This window comes from Gymnoscopelus braueri, assembly GCF_963280865.1.
Source record: "Gymnoscopelus braueri genome assembly, chromosome: 23".
NCBI lineage: Eukaryota > Metazoa > Chordata > Actinopteri > Myctophiformes > Myctophidae > Gymnoscopelus > Gymnoscopelus braueri.
Window position 1 is genome coordinate 20590002 of NC_137625.1, and position 21516 is coordinate 20611517.

Sequence of the window (21516 nt, forward strand, 5' to 3'; positions counted from 1 at the left end):
GAACACATCATTAATCATTCTAACTCTGAGGGATTAAGTGATTTACTCCGGTGTCTATGGATTTCACGAGAGCAGACTTTGCAAATCATGAAATAGACATACAGTACAGTATGTACGGTTCCAAACACCTTCCTTCGCCGTTTCACTCAGTTCGCTGGCACATGTAGGGACATGCTGGATCCCAAATTAAATAATTACTGGAGAAGAAAGGGGAGCAACAACATGGGGGAGGATGAAGAGTGAGAGAATCTCTTGACTCCCAACTCTGAGTAATTACAGGCCTACTGTTAACCCGTAAGAGAGAGAGAGGGAGGAGGCAGTGAGTTACCGCACGAGCACTCAGGGAAAAGCAAAAGGGTTATCTCTCGAGGTATTTCGGGTCCGTTTATTACACAGCAAATATAAAGTCTCATGTTTCCTTCGGAGCGAGTGAAGGAGGGAGGGAGGGAGGGAGGAGGGAGCGTGGGATTCACACACCTGACAGGTAACATGTGACTGGACTGTTCTTGAGGCTGAATCGCCCCAACAAACAATGGCTCTATGCATCACAGGCAGTGGTAGAAAAAGTTCTCCAATTAATTATTACTTAAAGGTTAAAGTTGCAATACCACAATATAGAAATACTCTGTTACAAGTAAAAGGCCTGTATTCAAAGTTTTATTTGAGTAAAAGTACAAAAGTATTGCAGTCAAAATGTGTTTAAAGAACCAAAGTAAAAGTACATTGTGAATGGCCCATTTAACCTCCTTTTGGCTCTGCCCTTTACTCCATATCAACATGATTCTCTGCTGTAAAAACACTCCATGTGACATAATAGGACATATACGTATTCAAAATCTTGACACTGGCAGCTAAAAAAGCCATCGCAAGAAGATGGCTAAAAACAGATCCTCCTAGAGAGGAACATTGGTTGGATATTATTGAAGAAATATGCCTCACCTATAATCTGAGGACTAAAGCAGTTATATGAAGTTATATTTAGTTCATTCTGAAAAATAAAAACAAGTAAACATGTTTTTTTTAAATAAACATTCCATGTGGATTAAGCACATTAATGCTACCGTCTTTCGTTGTTTGAAAAGTAGCCGATCTACAAGCTCACAACGCTTCGCGATGAAATGCATTGTGAGCTAGGATAGGGCTTAAGTACGTAGTTAAGACGAAACAACTAGGAAACTGCCTTTAAAATATATCACCCCAGAACCCATAATCAAATGCGACTGCGAGGGAAAAGGGGTCAGGTGTGTGTGTGTGTGTGTGTGTGTGTGTGTGTGTGTGTGTGTGTGTGTGTGTGTGTGTGTGTGTGTGTGTGTGTGTGTGTGTGTGTGTGTGTGTGTGTGTGTGTGTGTGTGTGTGGGGGTGTGTGTGTGTGTGTGTGTGTGTGTGTGTGTGTGTGTATGTGTGCGTGTGTCAGGAGTGTGGGTGGGGGGGGGGTGATAGAGTGCATTGTGCACCTTACATGCCTAACGAGTAACACAATACGCAGATACACTGTATCGGAAACCACCGTTAAAGCATGTTTTGCATTCCAGCGGGAGAGGCGGGGCCATCATTGTGTACAGAGGCCATTGTGTGAGTCCGTTGGCAGACACCAGACCAGACCATGAGTCATGCTAAGCACCGTCTGAGCTGCCACCGCCAGCCAATGGCAGGGGGCTGGGAAAGGTGAAGCCCATTCACTAGAGCAGTAGTTCTCAAGCTTTCTCGTGCCAACTAAGGACCCCCAAATTGATATGTATTTGGCCGCGGACCCCCATCTGAAAATGTTTTGTGCCAGGGACCCCCAGAAGAGAAGATTTATGTCAAAATATCAACATTATTCATTTTCAATATTTTATTTAATGTTTTCAAAAATAGCAGATGTACAAGCTCGCAGCGCGGCACAAAGTGGCGCGTCACTTTGTGTGAGCTAGTGGTTTAAACGATTGTAATGCTAGCTATATTATTTACTTTTGCTGGGGACTCCCTGGAACCCCCCCCCCCCCAGGACCCCTGGGGGTCCCCACTTTGAGAACCACTGCAGAGTCACACACTCAGGCCAAAAATCCCAACATGTTTCCCTTTCCAGCTGAAAACTGTGACACCAACAGAGAGCTGCAACGGCAGTTGAGTCGACATCAAGGAAAAACACTGAATCAGAACATGAGATGTAGTGTGGCAAGTAACACAAGCTGGGTAATGAAGGACACAGGGTTGCAGTTAGGCCTTCAGAAACAACAAGAACTGTTCCTGTAGGCTAAAAAGCAGCACTAAAGGAATAGGTGATTCAGTTTCATGTGCCATGCTAACAATATAAACAGTACTCGTTACACCTTTAAAAAAGCCATGAACACCATGCAACCACTGCATGTTCTTCAAGTTGTTTTCTGCTGAAGGGCACGGGTTGTACTGTATACATTGTACTTTGACTTTGACATCTTTATTGATAATGCTTTTAATGATTTAATTAAGCCGTCTTTATTACTGTTTTTATTCTCAGCTTTTTGCTGTTTTCACATACATACAGTAACTTGTTTTATCCTGCAGTTCTTATTTCAATATTAACACTGTTGTATTATGCTTTCTGTATTCTCAGCATCACTGAAAATGAGGGCTCTGCCCTCAATGTATTTCCGAGAAAATAAATAAAAGGTTGCATGAATGAATGAATGCAATAATATGTACATGTACAAATACATTGGCCACACAATTATCAAAAGGATCATACGCAATAAAGCCAACAACGAATTTCCGTTGCAATCCTAAAACATGTACGTGAATTATGTAAAGTGGAATGAAAGAATGAGTATGTGCGTGTGCATGTGTGTTACGCCCAGGATTCAAACCCGGGTCTCCCGCATGGAAAGCCAACATCTGATCCACTAGCCTAAAGTGGAATTCTCCCTTGGGACAATATTAGGCTTTTGGTCATCAGGCAGAGGCTCTGAGCCACTCTGCTACAGATGTAAATCTTTATTTGTATTTATGTTATGTGTTTGTGATTTTTTTGTATCCTGATGGCTGCTTGGCACAAAATGAATTTCCGCAAGGACAAATAAAGTATCTATCTATCTAGAAATCTGTGTGCGCAGGTGCGCATGTTATAGTTGTTATGGGGGAAAGCGTGGGTGTGCCTTCCACACAGGGATAAAAAATAAAAAAGAACAATGCAAACATAAAAAATAACCAACATCAATATCTAAAACAATACTATGATTGTATAGCTCACTGGTTCTCAACGTGTGGTCCGGGGACCCCCACGGGTCCTAGAGGGGTTATCAGGGGGTCCCCGCAAAATGATTGATAGTTACGAAACAAATGGACCCTTACAGTGCTGTAAATCCAAGAGTGCACTCTTAAGTTCAGAGTTAAATTAACAGGATATTACAGTGTTGTGTCTCAATCCCAGAGATCATTATGACCTGAATTAAAAAGGTTGAGAATCACAGACATACAGTAGCCTCCATTCAATGATATTCACTTCAAAGTATTTGCATGGGGGGCATGCAAACCTCTCTCTGCCGTTCCCCACTATAATGGTGGACTGTTTGCACTTGATTGTGTGACCTTTCAGGCTGACATGAGGAAGATAAATCCGGGCCTGTTGGACAGATAGAGCAGTTGTCACTGGCCCATTCATCCTTCTCTGGACAGCTCTCAATTCACCACTGGACCACTGTAGCGCAAAGGTAGGCAGCAGGCAGACAGGCGAGAAGCAGAGTTTAAAGCAATACTTCACCTCCATGATTATTTTTTCTATCAATTACTCACCCTGTAATGCCTTGAATTCATGCAGATTTGTTGCTTTCTCAAATGCCTACACCGTGAATGAAAAGCCCAACTACTGAGAAAATACTGTGAGTTCAAACACACGTGCTCACCCAGGTGTTCTCTTCATTTGTGAAGGCCCTCAAACTTATGTTGCATTGCCGATCCGACCAATATGTCTGAGTACCCATTGATATATATATTATTATGTTATACATGATATGATATATAATATATATTATATTATAGAATATTAAAGAATATATGTGTTTCCACCCATCTGTCAGTGTCCCTTTTGTGGCAAGTATTTCCTCAGTTTTTGGCTAGTAACAAACCCGGCCATAGTTATATTTACTTATTTACTTGCAAGTTTGAGCTTCATAAAAGCAAGGACATTTCTGTCTGGGCACAAACAGCTAATACAGGTGCATGCAGCCTCAAGGACTTGTACTCTAATGTTTAAGGACACAGTACAGAGAGAATAAGTGCGGAAACACAGACCAGACCAGACATACTTGAAAATCAAAAATGATTCTAAATAAATCATGTATATCCAAAGGCTGAATTACAAGAGGAGGGCTCTCAGATCCAGGAAATTAATAGAGGTCAGAGAGAGAGAGACTTTGACAGTTCAAATAAAAGGAACTGTGTGGATGGGGGAAACATGTTGGTGCAATTTTAGGATATGTACAATCAACCGGGGTGTCTTGTGATGAAAACCCAATCTGTCACACCAGCCTCAAGAGCTTCATTGGCCATTCATCTTTTAGCGGCTCCACATGCGAAGGTTAATACCCACACACAGGAGGGAGAGATACAAGAAGACACCACACTCCACTAAAAGAAATTACCACTTCCACTGAACACAGAGGCGTGCCTGAATTGCTACTCTATCTACGACACCCGATTCACAGATTTACAACACAGTCGTGTGGTCAGACAGAAACACGCAAATCCAATTAAATGAGCATCAATTATGCAACATTGCTCTAGCGGAGAGAGGGCGAGAGAGAGTGTGCAGGATGGAGGAAGATATTCCAGACAGATCTTCATAAGTACTGTATACTGTATGTACGTACATGTTTGACATTACATGCGATCTTCCTTGCGGCGGGGGGGGGGGGGGGGGGTCCATTGCAGACCACAAAATCATTGGATGATGCAGAATTAAAGGAGTGGCTGAGCAGAGCCCAGAGGAGATGAACAAACGCCTTGCAGGAATGTACATGCAGCCAACACTTGGAATAAGTTGCTTGCCTTCATGCATGTACAGTATGTATGTATATATATATATATATATATATATATATATATATATATATATATACGTATACATATATATATATATATATATATATATATATATATATACGTATACATATATATGTCAAAGACTGAATCAATCATCAGTTCTGATCGGTACAGCTTATATAACTTTGCGTGATGCTACTAACTTGTCAACTACAGGTTTTAGGTTGTAACATGAGCTGAGGAGGAATTCTATCTGTCCAGTGTGTTTGCTGGGAAGGCCATACATGTGAGCAGAGTAGACACAAATCCAAATGTTCCTTTTGTATGAAACAACCCCAATTAGTGCAGACACTAAATTTGCTAGCTATTCCACAGCACCCGTGGGCAAGAGATTTTCACTTCAGTACACAGTCAAATCTTGAGTGACAATTTCACCACTTTCAGCCCTGTTTTGGACTCATCATTATAGGCTAAAAGGTTTTAAGATTTTCAAAACAAAAGGAAATTAAAATTGCCTGGGGAGGGCGGGCCGGTGGACCACGTCACTCTGACATGCATAAACAAACCCGATACGCCCATATATAGGCAGGACCACGGCCACGTCACTCTGACTCAGACATAACCATAAACAAACCCTATACGCCCAGCCCATATATAGGCATATCACGATGACTCCGACATAACCATAAACAAATCCAATATGCCCATACAGTATAGGCCACAGATCCGCCACAGATCCGACCGCTATGCCTATACATGGGCATGCCAATATACAGTAGTGGAAAATAGCTGATCTACATGCTCACAACGCGTCACAATACATAATGTTTTGGGTGAACTACTATTACTATTACTACTGCTGTTTTGGGTTAACTCTGTGGTTAAAACTGGCACACATTATGAGAGGTGTAAGCCAAGGCCATGATTGGACAGCAAAATCTTTGTTAACATAAGTGTCACCCAGTAGGTACTAGCCCAGTTCTAAATGGAGCTTGCCCAGAAGGGTGCGACTTGGCTGTCAAGACTTGGCACACACTTGCAACTGCTTATTGTTCTGTTTGTCCATGTGTTGCTAGAGCGCCGTGTACACGTTTACTTTTCATGCCAACACCAATGTCACTTAAGGTCTCTAGGTGACGATCACATGACATGAGAAATCAACTTTGGGATGAGGCCTCTCATTGGCAGAAATAGGCCAAGAACATATAGGATCAGGACAAGAGGCACAAGAATGATGGCTTGCCTATCAGCTGATGGCTTCATGTTGATTTGGTTTCTTTCTTTTTTTTGCCAGTAATCATTTCAGTTTCAAAATTATCCTGTGACTGGTAGTGATGATGATCTAATACGAACAAGCTAAACCATGTAGTCAGACAGGTTAATCAGACTGTACCACCTCATTCAAACTCATTCCAAGGAGATTGTGGCTTTTTAAAGTGACAGTGAGTGTACAGTACACACGGTATTGGGGGGGGGACAATAGCTTCTGCACATCACCAATGTACACCACAAATAATAATAAATGAAGGGGACCTCTTACCAGAGAGGATTTAAGTATACTTCTGATGTTATAGTATGGTACTCCGTCATTTATGTTGCATGTCCAAACGCTGCACAATCGAAAGATGTAGCATCCTTGCTCTCCAACGAAACGCAGAAAACACACACACACGTACATGCACACACACACACACAGCATCAAAGTGTTGGCCTGATAAAATCAACTTTGCCTTTGTTTAGTAGAGCGACTTAAAGATCAAGGCTTCAGATCCTTTGGCAGGTTAACACCACATTTTGATTCAATTTCAAGCGTTTAACTGCACCCCTGGCCTGTTTCACTGTGCCATGTTTTCATTGCTACTCCTTTTGATGCATGACGGACATTTGTTAATTCTAAGACTAAACATGAAAAAGAAATCATGCATATTAATCAGATTTTCAATTTGAGTGTTCCTTTTTATACAGAAAAGGCTAATCAATTCAACAATGTTGAACATTCATATTTTTCAGTCAGTCATTCATTTAATTTTAAAATGCAGCCTTGTTTTAAAGTATAATACAGTTGATTAAGTTTGATTTGCCACAGTAATTTTCTATATTTCTTTTTATTCTGAGTTAGTGAAATGCATCAGCAAGAAGCACCAGAATACCAATGAAGGTCTGTAATTCAAATGGATTTTGGAAATTTTAATTCGCCTCATGTCACAACTGAGACACAAGGGTTTGTCATGAATAAAATAATGGACAAATATTGGCTTTCTTTCACAAAAAAAGAAAAATTCTATCCCCCCTTTTTTTTTATTTTAAAGAAGACATTATCTGTCTGTAGCACTTCACAGTCCTTTGTTAATTTGACTCTAAGAGTTATACTCCTTGTTGTGTGCCAAAGATAGCTGATCTACAGGCTCACAAAGCGTTCCATCGCAATGCGTTGTGAGCTGGGCTATTGTCGACGTGCTCCACCGTCATGCAACAAGGTATAAATCAGGCTTTAAATTCACATTCTGCAGTGTGCTCCACATTTATCCAGTACAGCTCAGGTTATTCGTACAGATGTATGATGTGTTTCTCCCATACTCCTGTGACACTTATCCGGATAATAATGTCTAATTGGGTTCCATCACGGAACCTTTGCACAATCCACAGAGTCGGTGCCTTAAACCTGTTATCCTCATCAGTCCATCAGCGTGCAACCACTCGCATAAAATATGCTGAGCTTATTTGTGTTTTGGCTTCATTCCAAATCAAGTCTGAAGGAACCTTTCTGCTGGAGGCCTCCTACAACAAAAGAGGGGTTTGAGTTCACAACACCGCTGTACAGATCTAATTTGACAGAGGTTTGGAAAAAAAAGAATACAGCTTGTTCTACACCATGGTATACGTATAGTATAGTTACAATAAAGGTTCTTGTTTAGCTAATAACTTAATATTCCTCCGTGACTTTTACTTTCATTATCAGCAATCACTTGTTAGGATTTTCAAATAGTATACCCGAGCAACAAAGACGTGTACTGTGTGTGCTCATAAATATTTATAAAGAAAGATAAGAATTGAGTGAGAGAGTGGGAAAAAAGCAGTGAAAGTATGGGTTTTATTATCGAATTAATTCATTCTAATTAATACAAACAGACAGGCTCTAATGCCTAATCACGCAGAGTGGCCTGAATGGCTGGCTGACTCACAGTTTCCCGGCAGTCATCACCAAATACACAGGAATGTCCAACAAACATGTTACGTACACACACACACACACACATACACACAGATCAGTAGGGGACGTGCAAGCAGATCCGCAGACATGCTCTAATGCATCACTTTCTACAATGTGTGTGTACAGAGTAAATATGTGTTTGTGTGAATAGTGTGGTTATTGGTTAGTATTTGAATGTGTTTTGTAGTCTCATGTTGAGAAGATGTCACATAGCCAAGTACAACAAGTCCCCACGAGAACCACACATGGCGTCTTACGCATTTTCTAAATGGGAGGCATGAAAACGATTTCCCTGTGTGGCACCAACAGCTATTAGCGTAAATCCCGGAGAGCAAAATACTACAAGCTGTGTTAAATTGCCTTAACATGCAACAGATCACGGTGATGCACAAACCATTCGTGGTGATGATGAGAGAATGATAATTATGCCAGACAAACGTGAAACTTTCCAGAACTTTAAGAGAAGACATAACGTTTTCAAGGGGAGACAGTTCTTTTGAGGTTGAAGAGCAATGGAATGACATATGGGTCAGCCTAGGACTAGACTAGACTATTCAGTTTGTTTGACATCATGTTTTGCCTGCAGAGAAAACAGTCAAAGTGCATTTGGTTAAATATTTACATGGTCTACATTATGTAGCACAGTAAGTCTAGCCAGTTTCATCCAATTATGATTTATACTTTCTAAAGGGCTGCACATTCCATTGGATCAATAAAAAAGATAAACCTTTATTAAGAAAAAAATAAGATGAAATAAAATAGACATCTGCACTGGGTGTCTGAATGACTTTGTTAACATATGTACAGTGTATTAATAAATATAAGTATAATATAAATCTTTCGCCAATGAATATGTGAATCGATATGTACAAACTATCAACAGTGACTGAGAATAAATATATCTCTTCTACTTATTGGGCCATTTTATGATCCTGAGATATCACACAACAAAACCATCAAAACAACAGTTTGTTCATACTTCCCTGTACACCACAGATCTCGGAGCACACAGTTCTGAGTTAATGATTGACCACTTGGACAGCCACTATATTAAACAGGACAGTGAGTGTAGTCTCACACAAACATCAAACCCAAGTGCACCACCATCGAGCTAACTTAAACGATTATTTTAAAACAATCTTACATTTTAATAAAATGATAAGGGGAAAAAATTGAAATTAGACTATTTTATACATATTAAGCAAAAATAGATCGCGATGCATTGTGAGCTTGTAAACAATTTTCCGCAACACTGGTGTACGACTAAGTATAAAAGAGGGCTTAAGTGGTTAATCAGACTAATAGATTTAGTTGAATAAACTGTCAAAATAGATTCGAGAAAAAAATATATATATATCAAAATAAAACACACGGTTCTTGATTATTTGAAAAAATTATCGATGAGAAAATTAGCGATAGATGCAGCCCTACTCTGAAGAGCATGTCTGTATGTTCTTAAGATACATTTTTGTACAGTAACACTGTGAGATGGTGCTTGCTTGCTACTGAGATTTCTGAGTCCAAAGCCATTTTATTGTGCTAAAGGAAGGAAGAAGGAAGAAAAAACAACCAAACAGAAGCCTTGAGGGGAAGGGACACAGGTTCTCTCAATTCCCGGGTCACGCTCCAGCAGTCAAGGCTTGGGGCAGCACAGGTTTTGCATGACTGTGCCTTTTGGCCGAGCAATGCAGGGGAACATTCTTGCTCTCAGGAACAATCTACACGAACTCCTTAATAGCCATAACTAAGGAGCACTGACCTAGATAACTGACTGAGGGCACTGAGTGTACAGTACCAAGTTCAAACAATAGCAAACCTCCCCAAAGTCTGAATATGAAACAGAGCTGACAGATAGATGGCATGCTTTTTTTAAGCTGATAAAAACTGAAAGCAGGATGTGCTGATGCTTTGGCAAATGTTATCGGAAACAACTGGATAGCGCTACGTTGATAAAGCATCCCTATCTTTTACATTATCGGAAGGAAAGTGTGTGTGTGTGTGTGTGTGTGTGTGTGGGGGGGGGGGGGGCTGCATTAGTTGTTAAACTCATGGCAGAGGCTTTTTAGAGGAACAGTACCACACTGTGTGTGTGTCCCCATCACCATGTCTCACTGTGACTCTGATCCGGTGATCTGATCCCTCCAGACAGGAAAATGGATGGCCATTCACCGTGGCTCACCTTGTCAGGGTTCACCTTAATAAGGGCTGACGTTTACCTAACATTCCCGACAACATGAACAAAACCACGTGCCACGGCCCATTACGTGGGCGCTGGGTGTTTTATGAAGTGCTGAGAGACCCCGACGTGCCCCCGTGGAAAGGGGCCTACCTGCTAACTACTGTACGCTGTGCAACCACCAGACAAACACTGCTTCCACATTCTTTCCCTTCTTCTTCCCCGTCTGGAATTCCCCCAACTTTCACAGAGGGACTATTGGGACTTTTTTTTAAGCATTTAGTCACCCCATGAAACTGTTCCAGTGGCTCTTGTAAACAATCTAGGGTCCAATAAGTCAACCAAACAAAATGTTCTTGGGAAGTCTCGTATTTCTCCTGCCCTTGGGAAGCCACATTTTATAATACACTTGTTTCAATTAAACAGAGTTTAACATTCCTGCAGTTTAACCAATAAGTGAAAAGAAGTAGGGTGGATAAACCCCCTGTCCAAATAACTCTTTGCTTACCTAAGTCTGTGATAAAATCCCTGTGGTATTTGCTGTGATGATGTGACCTTCTTTGGGAGAAGGTTTTAAGAGCAAGTGAAACACGCTCCACCCAATGCCAATTTTCCCTTTCACGATCCTTTCTACAGATGTGAATTAACGACATCAAAGTCGGTCTAGTGTGCCTCAAGACAAACAACTGTTTGCTTCACAGCAATGTCATTAGGCCTGGTACCATTTCTTCTAGACACCCGTTTCATTTGTCCATTCCTTCCGTTGCAAGTCCTATTGCAAAAACAAAACAAAGCTAAAAACAACAGAACAGAGTCCACTTGAAGGGAAACTCAGACTGACGGAGAAAATGAACGATATACCTCATTAAGGGTTAACGATCTACAAGCTCCGATCTACAAGCTCCGTGATCTCAAGGTCTACAAGCTTATAGATCTGCTATTTTTGCTGAATGTTTGCCCCAGAATAGGGACACTAGGGTTCATGTGGTTAAGTAAGTGGATCGTGTTGTGAAAAGGGCATGCTACGTCCATGGGGCACTGTCTAGGCAGGGAAAGTTACAGCAGTGAAAAGTCCCCTGATACCAAATTCTTTTCACACAAGGCCATGGTTGCGAGTCTTGCTTGTACAGGGACTGTGTTTTGAGAGCTGGTGGTGATGAAAATATACATTCGCGAAAGGCTACTTTATCAAAACTCTGTCAAAACCATACATTCTCCAGGGCTCCGATGAGGCCAGGGGGTGGGGGTGGAGGGGTAATGTAGTTCAATTGCATACCCCGGTCTCCCCATCTGCTACTTTGCCATTCACTGACAGTCTACCTTCAGTACTAAAACATAAAGTGATTCCAAAGAGCAGAAGGTACAAATACAACAAGGTTATTTCAGTTTATTTTTTTCTTAAATTTTTGATCCCGCGATTTTTGTAACCCACAACCCCATTTTTCCACCGGTGCCAATTTTCTAAGTGATCCTGGGCACTACACCTGCCCTACACCAGCGCTACACCAGTCCCCTTCAGCCTAGGGAGGCCAGGGCCGAGCTCATGCTTCCTTCAATGCATGAGAGCCAACTGACCTTCTTGTCACCTGACAGGGGGGAGTTTCCCTGGTAGGACGTAGCGCGTGGAAGGAACACGTTATTCCAACCAGTTCCCTTCCCCTCCATCAGGCGCCCCGGCTGTCATGGGGGAGGCGGTATAGTGACCAGGATTACTACATGTTTTTGTGAGGGTATTAACTACCCTAGGAGACACGGGGAGAACATGCAAACTCCACACAGAGTAGGCCCTTTATTATTTCAGTTTAAAGCACGCTTTAATGAATGTTGCTGTCAGAACATGAGCGTTATTGTCATTATTCAGAGAGCAGATAGAAACGTTTACATTTTAAACAGGTCTTTTAAACGATAAAAGATCTTTAAAAGAAATGAAGTGGTGCATAGAGCCTTCAATCCAAGTTAGCATGAGCTTAAATAATGCGATGCAATTATACAATGCAAGAGTAGCTCCACTGTCACACTGCGGTGTGACAGTGATCTACGGCGTAGGTGGTGTGGCCCTTTGCCCTCCTAGCTGTGCCTTTGGTTGGCTCCCACAGTGTCAGTCCGTCTGCCATCAGGTGCCTGTGTCCTTGTGTCTGACCATGTCTGTGACCGCGGGAGGCCTCCGTAGAAGCCTGCCAAAGTTAACTTTCTGTAACCTTCCTGTTCTACCACAGATTTGAACCCGGGTATCCTGCGTAAGTGCTGATTTTTTTTTACCACTGAGCTAATAGAGTCTGCGTGCTTGCTCATAGGAAAATACATCCTTTGGGGCAAATCTTTCTCCCGTTTATTAGCACTTTACAGATCAAGTCTTTTAACCACTTTAACGCTTTACTTAGTTGACCCCCAGGTGTCCCCCAGGGCCACTAAAAATAGCTGATCTACAACGCGTTGCAAGCTTGTAGATTTGCTATTTTTGCTGAATATTTGCCCCAGAAGAATTACGTTAGGGTTCAAGTGGACAAAAAACAAATGATAACAACAATGCATTATGACATTATCTGCATTTGACGTGCTAATAGGCAGAGCCCTTGGCAGTACATGTACATCGTACGGCGCTGAACCTTTCAGTGACGCTGCTGATGAATGGCCAGAGTGTTCTAGAATCTAGACACTCCTGCAGCATGAGTAGCCTTTATCAGGGAGATCCAGTCCACAACATAAAACAAAGCTCACAGTCCTCTGGCTGAGTGTCTGACCACGGCCTCATAACTCCCAGAGGGCCATCCCTAAAACACTGAGAAGCATAAATGAGGTCCGGAACGGGTCGCGTTCAGTGGGAAACGTGGAACCAACGCAACCCCACATGTCTAAAGGTCAAAGACCACGAAACGTGTAAGTAAGTCATTCCCTAACTAGTTGACCTCAAAACTCATCCCTAAGTAATCACTGTGACAGGCTGAGACGTGAGGAGGGACTGAGGGAGTGCTTGTTTTGGTTCATGTGATAATCTGTTCTGTCCACCATAACTTATTTGTTTATTTGTTTATTTGAAAAAAAAATGGCAATCAGGTAGTCATACTGGGGTTCACACAAAAACATATTACAAAACATAATTAAAAAAAAATACAACATTAAATAGCATTAATGTTGCCAAGTTGTCAACTTGGACTGTGCACTCTTTGACACGCCAGGCCATCGGCTTCTCACGGCAGGCACTCGGGCACCTCACAACCCTCAGGGCCTCATTGTCAGTGCACCATCCTTGTTTTCAACTGATTTAAAAAAGTCATTCATTTATAGTAAAATGATGCACATACGCAGGACATTGAGTGAACCAAAATGAACGCTTCTCAAAACAACTGGTTGGAAATCACTTAAGACACATCTGAGGAGTGAGAGGGGAGGAAGAAAGGAGACACCTTCCTGGAATGTGGGAGGTGGTATTGATTGACGCTATGCAGACCTGAGTGTTTGCTCCAGTTAAGTATGAAGCTATTATCAAGCCATTATTGCCCCAACAGTCAGAAGATTGGGTTCCCCATTTGCTCTGCAATCCCACTCAACAGCTATTGTGCTGGACAGAGCAAGCGGGAAGATTATGCCAGTGTACCTATTCATACCCATTCACTCCTTTTCAGAGCAGAAAATGAACTTCTGTGAGGACTTTTCATTTGTATAATAGGGTAGGATACAGACATATACAGCATGTGTGGAAAATGGAAACTAATAGGTTTACCGGTAATTGTGTACATTTCTCAGTCAGAAGATATTAGCAGCAGACAGACGCCCACTCATCTCCATATTTGGGCAGAAACTCCATATTTGGGAGGGACACATACACAAGTACACGGTCACGGACATACACTCTTCGATAAAGCTCCAGCCTTCTCTGCCATGTTTATAAAGCTCGAGCCTGTTGTAAAAAGCTAATAATCATACTGATACAAACTGACACCCACCAGAGAGTGGTCCGTCAGAATCCACTGAGGCGAGTAGTGCTAGATTGGTTGGGCTGGAGGGAGGGGGAGCACTCGTTTTGTTTCACACTCAACTGAATAAAGAATCCTTTTACATGCATCATTTTTTATAGCACAAGGCAGACGACGAGTGTCATCCAAGTTGGCAAGCCGTGGTGCATAGGTTATCTACCGTTTGTAAATTACACATACACTGGATGTTACATCCTGCGTAAGTGCTGATTTTTTTTTACCACTGAGCTAATAGAGTCTGCGTGCTTGCTCATAGGAAAATACATCCTTTGGGGCAAATCTTTCTCCCGTTTATTAGCACTTTACAGATCAAGTCTTTTAACCACTTTAACGCTTTACTTAGTTGACCCCCAGGTGTCCCCCAGGGCCACTAAAAATAGCTGATCTACAACGCGTTGCAAGCTTGTAGATTTGCTATTTTTGCTGAATATTTGCCCCAGAAGAATTACGTTAGGGTTCAAGTGGACAAAAAACAAATGATAACAACAATGCATTATGACATTATCTGCATTTGACGTGCTAATAGGCAGAGCCCTTGGCAGTACATGTACATCGTACGGCGCTGAACCTTTCAGTGACGCTGCTGATGAATGGCCAGAGTGTTCTAGAATCTAGACACTCCTGCAGCATGAGTAGCCTTTATCAGGGAGATCCAGTCCACAACATAAAACAAAGCTCACAGTCCTCTGGCTGAGTGTCTGACCACGGCCTCATAACTCCCAGAGGGCCATCCCTAAAACACTGAGAAGCATAAATGAGGTCCGGAACGGGTCGCGTTCAGTGGGAAACGTGGAACCAACGCAACCCCACATGTCTAAAGGTCAAAGACCACGAAACGTGTAAGTAAGTCATTCCCTAACTAGTTGACCTCAAAACTCATCCCTAAGTAATCACTGTGACAGGCTGAGACGTGAGGAGGGACTGAGGGAGTGCTTGTTTTGGTTCATGTGATAATCTGTTCTGTCCACCATAACTTATTTGTTTATTTGTTTATTTGAAAAAAAAATGGCAATCAGGTAGTCATACTGGGGTTCACACAAAAACATATTACAAAACATAATTAAAAAAAAATACAACATTAAATAGCATTAATGTTGCCAAGTTGTCAACTTGGACTGTGCACTCTTTGACACGCCAGGCCATCGGCTTCTCACGGCAGGCACTCGGGCACCTCACAACCCTCAGGGCCTCATTGTCAGTGCACCATCCTTGTTTTCAACTGATTTAAAAAAGTCATTCATTTATAGTAAAATGATGCACATACGCAGGACATTGAGTGAACCAAAATGAACGCTTCTCAAAACAACTGGTTGGAAATCACTTAAGACACATCTGAGGAGTGAGAGGGGAGGAAGAAAGGAGACACCTTCCTGGAATGTGGGAGGTGGTATTGATTGACGCTATGCAGACCTGAGTGTTTGCTCCAGTTAAGTATGAAGCTATTATCAAGCCATTATTGCCCCAACAGTCAGAAGATTGGGTTCCCCATTTGCTCTGCAATCCCACTCAACAGCTATTGTGCTGGACAGAGCAAGCGGGAAGATTATGCCAGTGTACCTATTCATACCCATTCACTCCTTTTCAGAGCAGAAAATGAACTTCTGTGAGGACTTTTCATTTGTATAATAGGGTAGGATACAGACATATACAGCATGTGTGGAAAATGGAAACTAATAGGTTTACCGGTAATTGTGTACATTTCTCAGTCAGAAGATATTAGCAGCAGACAGACGCCCACTCATCTCCATATTTGGGCAGAAACTCCATATTTGGGAGGGACACATACACAAGTACACGGTCACGGACATACACTCTTCGATAAAGCTCCAGCCTTCTCTGCCATGTTTATAAAGCTCGAGCCTGTTGTAAAAAGCTAATAATCATACTGATACAAACTGACACCCACCAGAGAGTGGTCCGTCAGAATCCACTGAGGCGAGTAGTGCTAGATTGGTTGGGCTGGAGGGAGGGGGAGCACTCGTTTTGTTTCACACTCAACTGAATAAAGAATCCTTTTACATGCATCATTTTTTATAGCACAAGGCAGACGACGAGTGTCATCCAAGTTGGCAAGCCGTGGTGCATAGGTTATCTACCGTTTGTAAATTACACATACACTGGATGTTAAACAAACAATGAAGACATCTCAAAACCTGATTGAATTACTGTGGGATTTGCTGTGCACCTTCATGCTCCCCAGAGAATGAATCCTAATGATTTTGTGGCCTTTTGTCTAGCGCTACCCTTAGGCCAAAATGTCCAGTTTGCAAACAAGACATCTCTAATGGCATAGTGCAGGGTTCAAACCACTTAGTGCAGGCACTGCAGGGCAACATATAGCCTTAAGTGCTGGATATTCGAATAATGTGGAGGGGCAAAAAACTGAACTTTGTTATAATTTGGCATTCTCATAAACAATGAATATGTTTTAGAAATGTTGATAAAAGGTGTTTGAACAGCTAAATCTACCCCGCGGTCCCCGCCCCCAACATCAGCTTCTTCCACTCGCGATGTCATCACTGTGAAATTCCATGCTGCTACATGTAGGGTCATCTTTTCAAAACTTCTCATTTTAAGTCATTTCCATATAATTATATAAAAAAGAAACAAAAATTGTTTCACAATTACAGTATATAATTGTGACACTTGGCAATGAATCAAAACATCTAATTTGTCAGCTGTTGCACCTTGCTCTCCACCCCTCAGCATTAATTACCAGAACCTTGTACAACCCATCTCTCCATCAGGCTCACAAAGGAAACACCAAAATCCATTGAGACCATTACATACTATTTGACCAAAAATATGACACAGAGAAGCACTATAATTAAATTTTCCCACCAACAAATCATCATCAATAATTGCGATGAATAATCGTGATTGCAATATTCAGCAAAATAATCAGGATTACGAGTGCAACCTTAACAACCTTCAGATACTGTTGTTTATGAACAAATGTACAATATTGGAGCTTGCCCAAGCTGACCAGGAGATTTCGCTGTTTTAAAAAGGTGGTGTAAGTGATATTTTTTGTTTAAATAAGTGTTAAGTAGCTCTATTTCCGATAGTAATCATTGCTATTAGTGTTCAGTATTACAGGGGTCTCCCTGTCTCTCCCGCTCTTTAGTAATCAGAAAATAAATGTTTTAGGTCGGGATACCAATTTTATGGGGTGACCCGGTTACTGAACTAACAATTAGAATATCTTTTAAGAATGTAAACTTGTTTTATTTTTTACAAAACAAAAATCCGTTACACCACCTTTAAGTGGGAGCATCAGCACTGCCCTATCAGGCCTATTTCAGGATTGAACATCACATATATATATAGGGGTATAGAAAATAGGAACCAAATGGACCCTTACAGGTCTGTAACTCCGATAGTACTGATGGAGTCATCCATTTGGCTCCATTTGTACACTCATGAGTTTAAATAACACTGAGAATGTTACAGTATTGTTTGGGGTCCCAGAGAAATCTCTTTTTAGGTTAAAGATAGGAAACTCTTCCAGGGCTCTTTGTATAAACTGTGCTTAAGACCACACCACAGCATTCCAGATGGGATCAGACTTTCAGTCGTTAGATCAAACTACCAGAGAATTCTCCTCCCCCTTTTCAATTTCTAACACAATCAGCTGTCTATGGGCACGATCAAACATATCTGGCACTGCACAACCCAAAGTGCTGAAACCTAGCATTACAGTCTGGCTTGTGCCAAGTTCTAAAGCTCTGCTCTGGCACGACCAGCTAATAACAGGATGCAGAGTGCCAACTGAGACACTGGTCAATCTCCAAGTTGTACTGTCCTAATGGGAAGACAACAGTAATGTTGCTCTGGGTAGCTATCAAAGGTAATCGGTGTGCATAGCGAGTCTTTGAAACAGAACACCATTTCATACAAACATGTATCGTTTCTCAAAATGCACGCAAGAAGGTGTGTGGTAGAAGCACATACTTGGCCATACATTCACATGTTGGTTGGAATATGTTGTCTCTAATGGGGATCCTCTCTAAACAAAGTAACATAAATAAACAAACATCCACCACATGATATCATGGCAGCATTCGTGTATTCATTTGAGACCTTATACCCAACATCAAAGTAAAAATCCTTGATTCTACTGTGTAGGACATTAAATTCAGTAATGACAGCCCTCTTCCCTGTTCCCTTTCCTCTCACACCACAAGTTTTCATTTCTAACAGGCATGGCTTCCTGAGCACAAACTGCTGCAGACAGTTTTATGATTTCTGACATATTATATTAATTATGCTGTGGTCTTCAGTGTGTGTGTGTGTGTGTGTGTGTGTGTGTGTGTGTGTGTGTGTGTGTGTGTGTGTGTGTGTGTGTGTGTGTGTGTGTATGCTCGTGTGTGTGTGTGTACAGTGTCACCAGTAAACAAGTAGGTCTTGGTGACTCACCTCATTGGAAGGTAAGCTGACAACACCTGTTGATCTGCGCTTCTCTCTCAACTTTCTCTTCTCGATCTGACCTTTGCCCTTCCTGGCACTGGGACCAGCGCTCTTCTTCTCCTTCCCTTTACTGGGTGATGATGGAGTCTCCTTGTCGCTGTCATTCGTACAGACAGTGGTGCTGCTGGGAGTGCTGCAGGCGTCTGGGGGAGCAGCAGCAGCACACGGAACTGGAGCTGGAACTTTGTCCGCCTGTTGCTGTGGTGTTTTCTTCAGGTTACTCCCAGCAAGGTGAGACTCTTCCTCCGGTCTCTTCAGGGCCGAGGAGGAGGCTGAGCGGGTTATGGGGGGCGAGGACGACACGCAGTTAACAGCCGTGGGACCGGCGGGACCCCCGTTGTTGCTGAGCTCGGCGGTCGGAGCCACCACCGCACTGCGTGGTGGTGGTGGCGGTGGTGGTGGTGGTGCTTCAATAGTTTTGCTGGCGTTGCTTGTCCCCCCGAGGGACACACCACCGGCCGCGACGTTACCTGTGCACGCGCCAGTGGCCGCGGCGATGTCCCCGAGCATTTTAGCCCTCATTTTCTCCCGTTTAGCCTTCCACTCCTCCAAGAAGTCCGTCGTTGCGTTCGATTTAAATCCAGTTGCCATGATCCACCCTGTCAGTCCCTCTCTGCTACTATTCGCAGGCACGCACAACTTTGTTAGAAAAAAAAAGAAAAGAAAGGAAGAAAAGAGGGGGGGGACTTCTTGAAGGCGATGTTGAACTTTCCACTCAATCAGGAAAACGTGCTCCTCTCGTCCAAATGAGCCCACATTCCTTAAAGTGATTTAATCCGAAGCTATTGACAGGTAGAAGGAAATATAGTCAGACAATCGTTTAAACGTATAAACTTCAGCCAATTTTAAGCAGCGCATTTTAGTTATTTAATGAGCAGCGCTTTGACAGCAGCATGATAAATAAAACCTACCCGGCGGTAAGACTTACATTAACATTAACTTACCGGTAAGTTAATGCTTTATTTTGTTAGGCTGTTCAACAAAGTTTTGCAACAAAGTTCCAAACGTCACTCTGACTCAATAAACTTTTCCCGAGACTTTGCAATTTGTCTCAAAGTAAGTAGAAGTTATGAGCAGTAAAACTGTGTGTGTGTGTGTGTGTGTGTGCGTGTGTGTATCTGCGTGTGTTTGGACTCACCAATAGTTGTGTCGGTGTCTCAGGTGTGTGTGTGTGTGTGTGTGTGTGACCGAGTCGTGCTGCTCTGACACACACACACTTCTCGTCTCACGCAACGCTCAACCCACTGGGAGCTGCACGGTGGCTTCCTCCGAGCCGAGCGTGTACGAGTACTTCCGAATGAAACCGAGGTTGGAAAGCAGGCGATACCACACTACACCAACGGGTGTACGTGTACCGTAATCCTGAACCCAGATTCATTCATTCTGACTACCTAGCCCACTGTTTCCCAAAGACTGGGTCGGGACCCTATGTCGGGACCCATTTGTGGGACACATTTTTATGGGTCACGTGTAAATATCCCTTTATTTTTGTTTTTTATTATTATTATTTCAAAACAAAAACAAAAAAGAAGAAATTAAGCAAAAAAAAATCTCAATTTTTTAAAAAGAATTTCATGAATAAATCAAAATAAAATCAAAGAAATTCCATAAATTAGAAAGCTAAAGTTTAAGAAGTAGTGAAAATAGCCAATCTATATGTTCACAGCTTGTAGATCTGTTATTTTCACTAGCTTGGGTCCTGGGGACACATCAAATTTCTCTTTTGGGTCTCGAGCTAAAAGGTTTGGGAACCAGTTAGAAAGAGTGTCAGGGTGGTGTGGTGTGTGCGTGTGCGTGTGCGTGTGTGTGTGTAATTGTGCCATGGTCACTATGTGGTCAACCACTTTTATTCTAAGTTGGGGTCGTCCGCATTGCCTTTATGCAGTGGTGGAAAGTAACTGGGTACATTTACTTATATACTGTACTTATAGCCTACAATTTTGATGTACTTTTACTTGGAGTATTTTTTCCAATTTTTTACTTTTAATTTTACTCAGCTACATATCTCAGAGTCAAATGTTGTACTTTTTACTCCACTACAGTTACTTGGTAGATTTGGATTATTATTACAAAACATAGGCCTACATTAACCACTTCAGCCCCATTTAAACTTTGGCTATTTGAAAATAGCGGATCTACAAGCTCGCAAGCTCACATTGGGATTGTGAGCTTGTAGATCTGCTATTTTCAAAAGATTTTAATACATCTTATACATTTGAAAAGTTGTGAAATGGGACATTCTGCATAATTAGTACTTTCTACTTTTGGTACTTTAAGTACATTTTGATACAAATACTTTTGTACTTTTACTCAAGTTATTTTTTTACTTTTACTTAACAGAGTATTTCTACATTGTAGTATTGATACTTTTACTTAAGTAAAGAATGTGAGTACTTTTTTCACCACTGCCTTTATGATGATTCGTTGTTGATCGAGATAGGTCTCCCACGCATATCCCACAGTCATAACTCCCCAGAGACTCCTTAAATAGGGTAGGCCTTCTTCGTGTGATAATTCGCCAGTTTTCTGCAAGACTGACATGTTTTTATTTGATTTTAAATAGATTCTGACATTTGTATTTTCTCAGAATCTCTGCCAGTCTTGTCCAAGGCTACTACATGATATAGTCTATATTGTCATGTAGATTGGCCAATGAGCAGAGCTAGTAGGATTCAGGAGTGCATTAC

At 41.9% G+C, this 21516-nt stretch overlaps 1 protein-coding gene across 3 annotated transcripts in view; it reads right to left on the reverse strand.

Annotated features, from left to right (window-relative positions):
- pawr (PRKC, apoptosis, WT1, regulator) overlaps nucleotides 1-20086 on the reverse strand; it is a 73940-nt gene extending 53854 nt beyond the window's left edge. For 2 of the 3 annotated variants that reach the window (XM_080421681.1, XM_080421683.1), the window contains exons 1-2: nucleotides 19968-20086; nucleotides 18779-19611 (exon numbers count right to left, since the gene is read on the reverse strand). In XM_080421681.1, the coding sequence (XP_080277807.1) occupies nucleotides 18779-19420 (642 nt within the window). In that variant the 5' untranslated portion in view covers nucleotides 19421-19611; nucleotides 19968-20086. Of the gene's footprint in view, nucleotides 1-18778; nucleotides 19612-19773; nucleotides 19926-19967 lie in introns of those variants that run through there. The other variant, XM_080421682.1, reaches the window with a different exon arrangement.
- Nucleotides 20087-21516: the final 1430 nt, after the last annotated feature.